At 36.3% G+C, this 10,837-nt stretch overlaps 1 protein-coding gene across 1 annotated transcript in view; it reads left to right on the top strand.

The window, feature by feature from the left end:
* Positions 1–2,953: 2,953 nt before the first annotated feature.
* LOC103606270 (attractin-like) overlaps positions 2,954–10,837 on the top strand; it is a 93,909-nt gene continuing 86,025 nt past the window's right edge. Inside the window, exons 1-3 of the mRNA XM_008590879.1 lie at positions 2,954–3,402; positions 5,654–5,737; positions 9,692–9,805. Coding sequence (XP_008589101.1) covers positions 2,954–3,402; positions 5,654–5,737; positions 9,692–9,805 — 647 coding nt within the window. The remainder of the gene's footprint in view (positions 3,403–5,653; positions 5,738–9,691; positions 9,806–10,837) is intronic.

Below are 10,837 nucleotides of genomic sequence, written 5' to 3'. Positions count from 1 at the left end.
AAAAGGGAAAACTCTTTTTACAGATAACATGATCCTGTAGAGAGAAAAAAAATGATGAATCTATAAAAAACACCTGCTAGAAATGTTAAGTTGAATATAACAAAGTTGCAGGATACAAGGTATTCTATAATCAATCATATTTCTGTTATTAGCAAGAAACAGTTGGAAATAAAATCAAAGCAATAACATCATTCAAATAGGATTTAAAAAGCTTAAAATACTTAGAAAAATCTGACAAAAAGACAGACTTGTACACCGAAAACTACAAAACATTGCTGAGAGACATTAAAGAAGTCCTATAAAAATGGAAGGAGGTACCGTATTTATGGATTGGAAGGGTGTTTATTCTTCCCAAATTTCTTTGTAGATTAAATTCAATCCCAGTGAAAGTCCCAGCAAGCTTTTCTTTTTTAGTAGATTCTGACAAATTAATTCTAAAATGTATGTGAAATTGGAAGGGCCTAGAGTAGATAGTTAACCTAAATAATGGTGAAAAAGAACAGATTTGGAGGAATTTCACTGCTTTGTTTTAAGATTTTCCGTAAAACTAGAGCAGTCACAACACTGTGATATTAGTGGGAAGGTAGACATATACATTGATGAACAGAATAGATAATCAAGAAACAAACCCATACATTCATGGTTAATTGCTTTTTTTTTAAAGCAAAGTGGATACTCAATGAGAAAAAGATAGACTATTCAACAAATGATGCTGGAACACCCGGATATTCACATAAGAAATATGTGAATCTGGGCCCTACCCTCATACCTCACACAAAAGTTAACTCAAACTGAGCTAAAGACTTAAATGTAAAAGCTAAAACCACACAACTTCTAAAAGAAAACACGGTAGAAAAATCTTTCTACCCTTGGCATACGCAAAGATTTTTTTTAAGCCTCCAAAAAGCACTAACCATAAAAAAGAAAAATGGAAAAATTGGACTTCATCAAAATTGAAACCTTGTCCTCTTCAAAAGACATTGGTAGTAAACAAAAAGGTAAGCCATAGACTGGCAGAAAATATTTGCAAAACATGTATCTGATAAAAGATTTACATCCAGAATATATAAAGAATTCTTGTAACTCAATAATAGAAGACAAAACCCCACAAAAATGGGCAAAAATAAGAACAAATTTGTCCACAAAATAGTATATATAAATGATCAATAAACACCTGAAAGGTGCTTAAAATCTTTAATTACCAGGCAAATACAAATTTAAGTCATAACACAGGGAATTTCAAATTAAAAACTGGCCAAATTTAAAAGAAACATAACATCTAACGCAGAGGGGATGTGGGGAATAGCATGTTCTCATACTTTGCTGGTGCAAATGTGAATTGTCACAGCCCTTTGGAAAATAATTTGACAACATGGTTAAAAATTAAAATTTTTATTCCTTTTGGTTCAGTAATCTTCCCCTTAAGATTCTGTCTTAGAAATAAAAGCACAAGTAAGGCCATATGTATAGGGATATTTATTGCTACAATATGCGTAATGCCAACCAACTGAAAACAATACGAATGTTGGAAGGGGAAAGGCAGGAAGAATGATACCTCCATAAGGTTGATTATTATACTACATGAAAAAGAATGAATTAGACTAATACCTGATTAGTTGGAGAGATTACCATAAGGTTTTGTTGAGTGAGAATAGAAAGATGCAGAAAAGTTAGTGTGAAAATTAATTTGTATAACCAAAAGTGAATTATGAGAACTATGCATATGTCACAGGCTTGTGATTGTGAAGGAAAATAGTTAAGAATGCTTACTAGGTGTTTATTTTTTATTTTTATTTTATTTTATCTAGCTTTCTCAATTCTTTGTAAATATCTGGATTCTCTTTTTCATACAGTCGTAGAATACGTTCAAAGGTTTCACGCAGCTTTTTACGTTTGTCTTTCAGTACTTTTTCATTTAACTGTGGCTGTTGCACTGGGTTAAACTCCATTTCATCCAATTTTTCCATATCCCGGATAATCTGTTTGGGGTCCTTCATCTTCAAAACTGCAGCTCGTACCATCATGTGCTGTTTCTTGTTCTTCTTTAATTCTCTCTTCCGGGCTTCTTTTCGGGCTTGGTCTGTGGGGTTCATGAATTTTCCACTCTTGGTGGATGATGTAGATCTTCGTCCCATGTTGATAATCTGTATGGTTTAACTTCTGCTGGGCTCCCAAGATTGCGAGAAGCGGGGAAGGGACGATTCCTGGCCTCTTTTACTTTGTAGGGGCCTTCACCTCTACCTTTTGGTCAACCACCAAGCCACCGCCATCTTGAAACCTTGCGCCCCTCGCCATCTTTTTCCTTACTAGGTGTTTAAATGTTTATCTTGGTCAGAGGTGGGTGGGAGTAATTGAGGAGGTAAGTAAAAAAAGAATTGTTTTTTAACAACAAAAAAAGCCTGTCTGTGATCATATTTATGTATTATCTGTAAAATTATGTAGATGTATATTTAAAGATATTAAACATTTAAAATAAAAATGGCCTATTTTCTTTTCTAAAAGTAATGCTGATTTGTGAACCTGAATCTGTTCATGTGAAGCCCATAGGAACTCTTAGGAGCAAAACAAAGTTGAGAACCATAAAACTTGAGTTAGAAGAGACTAGAACAAAGAATCAGGGAAACACACACAATGCAACAATAACCAGTGGGAAATTTATTTACCCATAAAGCTAGAAGTCTGAAGTGGGGTGGTTTCTTTGGGTGTTTGGTGCTTACTCTTCAGGAACCTTTGCATTCCTTGGATTTGTCATTCTTGGTTTTGGCTTTGTGTTCAAGCTCTTATCATGATGGTTGCAGTACTTCCAGCTATAAAATTCAGCCATAGCAAAGTCCAGAGAGAAGTATGATCTCTTCTTTGATGTCTATCATAGGTTGGTTTTTGGAAGCATTTGCCAAGATGCATTTTGGGTGCAAGTTCAGGTCCAAGTGGAGGCACCAAAGGTGGGCGCATCATGCCAGGACGAGGTGGAGGGATACCTGGAGGTGCAGGGGGAGGTAGCCTTGGTGGAGGTCCCCGAGGAGGAGGGCCAGGAGGCAGACCTGGAGGTGGACCTGGGGGAGGGCCAGGGGGTCGGCCTGGTGGTGGTCCTGGAGGTAAAAGTCGGGGTAAAGGCCCTCGGAGTCCTGGCATTCCAGGTGGTCTCAGGAATGGAGGTGCTCCTGGAGGTGGTCCAGAAGGAAGGCCTGTAGGTGGTCCAGGAGGCCGTAAAGGTGGAGCAGGTGGTGGTCCAAGAGGAGGTGGTCCAGGCGAGAAGCAGAAGCAGAAGCAGAAGCAGAAGAAAACTTGGGCTAAGGAAGAAGTTGTGCTTCAGCAAAGGCCTGACAAAGGGGAGCTCTGGAGCAAGGATTACTTGTCAGAGGTGTCCTATGTCGGATTGAAATGCCTAGGCCTTTATACCCTGTAAAATGTGGGCTGCCCTGGGAAGGACATGATCTGGGGCAAGGCAGCCCCTGAAGGCAGCCATCTGACAACTCTTTGATGACCACATTCCTTGCTGTAGCTGGCAGCAAGTCCTTCCTTGAAGGAGGGATCTAGGTGGCATGTCTCCCTGTCTACCACAGTATCTTTCTTAAGAACAAGAAAATATTTTCTAGAAGTCATCTATCAAACTTCCCCTTACATCTTGGTAAAATATTACGTGCTGTGACAAAGATTAATAATTACCCTTCATAACCTTTCTTCACTTCTCTAGTAAAGAGAATCCTGATTTTCCCTGGGTATATGGTCATCTAAGACAATGGCTGCATTTCTCAGCCTCCCTATATGCATAGATGGATATGTCAGTAAGTTTTGACTAATGGGATGTAAGTTGAATTGTCATGTTCGACTCAGGGGGAAGGGGTGCACCCTTTGTTTTCTTCCTTCCTGCTGGGTAGAATGTGGATATAATAGCTGGAGCATGAGCAACCATCTTGGGTTATGAGGTAAAAGCCACATATTGAGGATGACAGAGCAACACAGTAGAATAACATTAGGTCCCTGATGATCATGGAAATGCCTTACATGCTCTGGAATGCTTACCTTTGGATTTTATATCTTGGTTAAGCCATTACTATTTAGATTTTTGTCAGTTGCATAAGAACCTAATCCTAACTGATAAACATTTCTAATCAGTCATTGGCAAGTGTCATGGAAAAACATAATTGGCCCAGACTAACATTTTGGGGGTGGAATGGATGTTGGGGAATAAGATATGGAGACAAGTATATCAGGCAAGCACAGTTGAGGGAGAGAAAGACAAGGAAGCTGAGGGATTTGCAGGGGATGATTTTTGTGATGGACCATGGAATCTTGGTAGGTAAGTGAGAAAGTGAAATGTGTGTGCGGTAAATGGTGAACAGTGAAGAAGTGATAGTTCAATGGATTGGCAGTTCTCATGGGGATGAAGACTCATTTGAAAGGCAGAACTAGGCTAAATGAATTGGAGAGGTATGAGACAGTGGGCAGAGGGTAGGACACTTAAAATGGAGATTTTTGTGGTAGTGCTGTTATTGAATATGGCAGGGCCCGGAGACTGGGTGACTGGCTAAAGTGGAGTGGAGGAGGTTAAGAAACAGAGTGGCTGGATTTTGGAACATCTTGGATGTTGATGCAGATAATGGAAGACAGTGAACGATTGGCTAATATCTTTAGTGCATGAGGAGGAGTAACTGGTATGTCAGTAGATGACTCAGAAAGTAAGGGAGGCAGATCCAGAAGAGAGTGTCTGTTTCAGTGAAGATGACATTGTTGATGAAGAGGGAGGAAAAGTGATCTGGAAATGAGCAATGAGGAAGTAAATAACATCCTTCTTAAATGCTAAAATTTCTATATAGCTAAAGAAGATAGTAGACATAAAGTATAAAGAAGAAAGTAAGCAGAAAATATATTTATAGTGTATTTAACATACAAATAGGAGATATCCTTAGTATAAAAAGAGCTTCTAATTTGAAAAAGACAGCTTGGATAGCAAAGTGAGCAAAGAATATGGAATCTTAGTTCACAAAGGAGGAAGTGCAAATGGCCAAAACATATGAGAAGATATTCAAGTATCAGGGTTATCAGCAGTCAAAACATTAGTGAGATACCAAGATATTGCTATCGTATTGGCAAGTCCCAAAAGTAGTAAACTTCAGGTTTGGCACAAGTGTGGGAAGACAGGTGCTGTTGCACACTGCTCATGGGCAAATGGTAGACAGCCACTTCAGGAGCAGCAGCTGAACAGCCACTAGGGGCCTATTGTGTGTTGTGGCTTGATATGCTTGCCGGTCTCAGTTAAGCTGTCCTCAGTGACACTGTTTTAGAAGCACTTTACTTGTAACTGTAACTGTGTGGTCTCATTGTTTTAAAAGCAAACATATTTATAAGTAAATTCTTGTGGCCATTTTCATGGTACGAAGTGTAACTTTCCCTTCTTAGCTAGAAAGATTTAGGTATGTTTTTGTTCATTCCTGTTTTAATATTTTTACATGTGTGGCAAGTATTTGTTTCATCCTAATTTATGCAATCCAAATATAACTATCCAGTCATTTTCTGCTGGTTACAGTATACATTAATGTACCCATTATGTTTAATTTGTATTGAGAATTAAGATAGATATTAATATATGCAATTCTGATGGACTTAAGTGGTTTTTTTTTTTTTGTTTTTGTTTTTTTAATTTAAATTGCAGACTAACCGGATCTTCTGGGTTTGTAACAGATGGACCTGGAAATTACAAATATAAAACGAAGTGCACATGGCTCATTGAAGGACAGTAAGTAGTAATGGCTGAATTAAAATTTTTTTTTTTAGGATAGAACTCAGTGTGGCATTACTTTTCCTACAAATGAAATTAACAATCTGAAGCATAAAGAACATTTTTATTTGATACTTTAAACATTATCTGATAACTTTTCATTTGAGAAGTGAATTTGATGTTCTTATTTTTTTTAATGCTCATTGTTAATTAGAAAAGTTTCATATTGATTTAATGCTGCAAATGAATTGTACACACCAGAAATTTCTGTATTTTCTACTGTAGTAGTTAAAAAACTGTTAAGTAGTTTAATGGTTTGCTTAAGGCATTAGAAAATAGCAATATTGTGTCATTTTTCTAAATTCCTATTTTTATTTTGGACAGGAAAATCAGAATAATAATTATTTCCTAAATACCCCTTGTCTGGACCCCCTGTTCCTTCAGCCATTGCCTTCATTTTCTCCTTCCTTTTTTCCTTCCTTTCATGGCAGACCTTAAAAGCAGCATTTCTTAAACTTTTAAAAAAAGTTTTACAGAGGACTTTTTAAAAAGTTCCTAAACCTCTTTGCACTCTTAAACTTTGAGGATTCCAAATAACTTTTATTTGGGTTATATCTATCTGTGTTTTAACCATATTAGAAATGAAATTATTAAATATTATTAGAAATGAAATAATTAATAAATGAATTATTTATTAATTCATTTAAAAGCAACAGTTATAAAGATGGGACTTTCAAAAATATGTTGAACTTTCAAAAGGAGAGAACAGAACTAAGGTTACCAGAGGTGGGAAACGGGGAGAGGGTAGGGGTAAGGAAGGAATTGGTAAAGTGCTATGAAAAATGATTACATTGTACAGTGTTGAATATACCAATTATCCTGACTTGAGCGTCACATATTGCACACAGATATTGACATTCAACTCTGTACCCCACAGATATGTACAGTCAACTATGTTACAATTAAAAATAAATAAATAAATAAAAATAACAATTACAAACACACTACATGTTAGTTTTTATGGGAAAAAAACCCCACTGTGTTAAAAAAAATTTTAGTGAGAAGAGTGGCATTGTTTTACACTTTTGCAAATCTCTTCATTGTCTGGTTTAATAGAAGACAGCTGGATTATCATACCATCTTCTGGTATTCTCTTTGTTGCTGTGTTGAAGTATGTCAAGAAAATTAGACATCATTTGTATATAAAGTAGGAAAAGGGAGACAATTTTAATAGTACCTTAAAATAATTGTGAATAGTTTTGTTTGATATTACAACAAAACTTAGCACATAGTAATTTCTTAAAAGCAAACTGCAGTGTGGAATCTGAAATAATGAACTTTGAAACTTGTTAAGATCCAATAATGGTTTTCTTACACTTTGAATGGATCTTTTGACTATCCATGATTCTGTAACCTGATCATTTGGAAAATAGTGTTTCACTGAGTTATGCAAATCTTCCAAATGTTGATGTATTCATCATATAATGTTAAAAAAATCACATTGGTTAATATCACCATCAGTCTCATCAGAAAATTCTAAGTATTGGGAAGTTGCATCTGGGAGGCAGATGCAAATTTTCCAAAACTCTGATTGCTAATTGAAAGCTTGTATTTTATCTTTGGCAGTAAATATTGTTAGTTGTTCTCTTTGAAGTGGCAGGCTTGCTTTGTTCATTTTCAAGAAAATGTCTGCCAGATATCATGGTCTGAATAATGATAGTTTGTCAGTTATTTCAAGAAACATGGCAAATGGTGTTCAAGAAAAAAGTGGTTAGTTCAGCTCACAACTCAAACAATTGCAAAAGTGGTTTTCCTTGAGAAAAACCACTGTATTTTTGTTCGGCAAGATAAGTGTTTTATGCTTATTTCCCATCTTACCACACAGAGTATTAAAAAGATGTGTATTCATGGATTAGGATTTAATAAAATTAATAGTTTTTACTGCTAAAGATATCCTTAAATGAAACTGGCATTTTTTCCTTTTTTCTATGTGTGTGGTGGTGAAGAATGACAGGGATCGATCACATCACTAGGACAGTTTGCTGCTACTGCCTTGATATGTTCTAAGGCACCAGCAGTTTCACCCACCATTGCTCTTCCTGTATTAGTAAGTGCCAACGTAGCAATAAAAGCACATGATACCTTAGTATTACTGTGAACACAGTTTTGACCTCTTGGATCCCCTAAAAGGATCTCAGCGTCCCCAGTGTTCTGTGGGCCACATTTTGAGAACTGCTGCTCCAAAGAGTTGTCTTCCCTTTCGCTTTCTGTTAGTCCAATCCCATCTGACATCCTTCTCCACTGTCGCTCTGAATGTCCTCTCAGTGGTTGATCTTCCTCAGCCTAAGCAAAAACCTTTCATTCCTTCTTTTCCTTGTTCCCCACATTCATCTTGTCACTAAGTTCTGTCAGTTTTCCCTCTAGAATATCTCCCAAGTCTGCAGACTCCTTTTCACCTCTGTCTCTGCAATTATTGTGTGAACCACCATCCTCTCTTTCCTGGGTCACTGTAATAGCCTTGACATTGGCCTCCTGAATTTTGCTTTTGCATCTTGCCTATCTCTTACCTCTCATCTCATATAGTTACCTCTGTTTGCTGTGCTTCAGACATGATGATTTTCTTCAGGTTGCTTGGACACATCAGCTTCTTTCTCCCTTAAGACTGTGGTATTCCCTGTGCCTGAAACTTTGTTCCCCAGGCTTTTCCCATGGCTTACCTTGCATCATTCTCATCTCCTCCAAAGTTTTCTGGGTTATATCCCCACAACTTGTTATGCTCCCATTATCACATTCCTTTAATTTCTTCACTGTACTCATTGCCACCTGAGTCAACTAGTTTATGTATTTATTTAGTTGTTTATTTAGAGATATTAGACAAGTGTGGGGTAGAGGAGAGGTCTAGGCTGGAGAAGTATAATTAGACATCACCAGGATATGTGGTGTTGATATTACCAAGAGCTTTTTGGGTGGAGTGTTTGGGCTGAAGCCAGGTTAGAGAGTGGAGGGGGGTGAGTGGGATGTGAGGAAACGGAGAAAGCAACGTCTTCTGTGAAGTTTTACTCCATTAAGAGTAGAAAGGGATAGGGCAAGTATTATGTGGAGGGAGAGTTGGGATTTGAGGCTTTTTTTGTTTTGTTGTTGATTTGCAAAATATGTGATATTTAAGGAGACTTAAATGTAGATGGGGCATTTCCAGATGAGAGGGAAGTATTACATGTTTGAGAGATGGAAGAAGTAGGTAAGTTTATCTATTTTAGAAAATGGGAATTTCATGGATTTTTGTCAGGTGCTGAACATATAAGCAGAGAGGTGGGACTGAATGGTTTAACTAGTCATTAAGAATTAGTAATAATTGGGAGAGGGAGAGAAGAGAGAGTCAGTGGTAAAACTACTGGAAGAATCGAAGTGCCCTTTGTAGTTGGTAAGCAGAGACCAGTGCAGGAACCAGTCTGCCCAGTAGTGTGACTTTCTCGAGTACAGCTTTTTTTTTCTTTGGATTCAATCTAAATCAAAGCAGATAACTGGTTTCCTATAGACCAGGGCTTTTGCCAGGCAGTGCTGTGAAAGGCAGATGGGCAGGCAAGTTTAGAGAATTGGCAGGTGTGTTTATGAAATGATGTAATATGAAATCTTAAGTTGAATAAGGAAGAAAGTGCAGAAATGGAAGGGCTAATGGATTGGTTTAGAGGCTATTAAAGAATGGCCACTGAATGAACTGTAAGGTCCAAAGAGTCATGGATCATGTGATATCTGTTTAATTTGCCACTGCATGCTTAGTGGTCTCTTGTACATAGTAAGTACTAAATAAGTCTTTGGCAAATGAAGGAATAGTGTTCATATATTATGAATTTCTTCTTTCCCTGTACATTCTTTAAAAATTTCTGTTTATTTCCTCAAATGTTTGATATTTATGATTAATTTATTATACTTTGTTTATTATTTAATTTATACTTTCTTTTTTGTTCTTTTCAGGCCAAATAGAATAATGAGACTTCGTTTCAATCATTTTGCTACAGAGTGTAGTTGGGACCATTTATATGTTTATGATGGGGACTCAATTTATGCACCACTAATTGCTGCCTTTAGGTAAGCTCAGTCATATCAGTACTATTTAATCATTATTTGATTTTCTAAATTTAAACATATCTCCTGGGTTGCATTCCTACTGGATTCACCTTTATGATCACTTAACACATTTATTTCATGGCAAGACTACCAGTTCTTGAGTTCTGTGACTTGTGTGCTGATCTTGACTTGGTTTCTGAAGCTACTGGGTAGGTTTCTGGGCATTGTACTTGACCTCTCTTCTCAGTTTCCTGATCTATAAAATTGTGGTAGTATCTGGTATCATGGTGGTAGTAAAATTTACATTTTCAAAATGTTCTGGGAGTAATATATTAAATGATATTATTTCTGTGAAAAATATAGATCAGGAACTGCGTCTGTGTTATTCCTGTGTGTTCTTCATTGCATAGGACTTTAGGAATTATTTGTTGAATTCAAATATAGTTTGTGTGTGCGTGCATGTGTATGTATGTATATATATGTGTTATTATGGGTGAGAGAATCTTTCTGGAAGAATACACATAAAATAACAATGCCTTAAATTACTTGAAAAACTCCAATTTTCCCCAGCTGGTAAGTCTCAACATAATATGTAGCATAACTTGGTTTACCCTTGCTAAAATAACCTTTGTGAAATTCAAAAACAACAATGGCAAAGTGAGAATGAAAATCCAATTTACACCTGATATTTGAACCATGAGATTTTTATTTCAAGCTTTTAAAGGATCAGTGGTAATTGCTAAAACATTTTAGAAGTTGTATGACCTTTATATTATATTTTGTTTTTTTTTTTCAACAAGTACATTCTACATTACTAGTTAAAATAATTTAACACCAAATATATGCGGTGTTTCAAATTTTTTTTGTATTTTAGTTTTTATTAACAGTAAGTAGCTATGCTGTTTATTACGTTTTTCACCACATGGGAATTCACAACTGTCTCTATTTTTTTTTTCCTTTTGTTTGGTAAAGGATTTTAAAATATATTTTTCTTAAGCGCATATCCCCTTAGGAAACTATAGTTGTCAATTTTTTTTTTTTTTTTTTTTTTTT

This window comes from Galeopterus variegatus, unplaced genomic scaffold (assembly GCF_000696425.1).
Source record: "Galeopterus variegatus unplaced genomic scaffold, G_variegatus-3.0.2 Scaffold6421, whole genome shotgun sequence".
Classification (NCBI taxonomy): Eukaryota; Metazoa; Chordata; class Mammalia; order Dermoptera; family Cynocephalidae; genus Galeopterus; species Galeopterus variegatus.
This window is presented reverse-complemented; position numbering and strand designations above follow the sequence as displayed.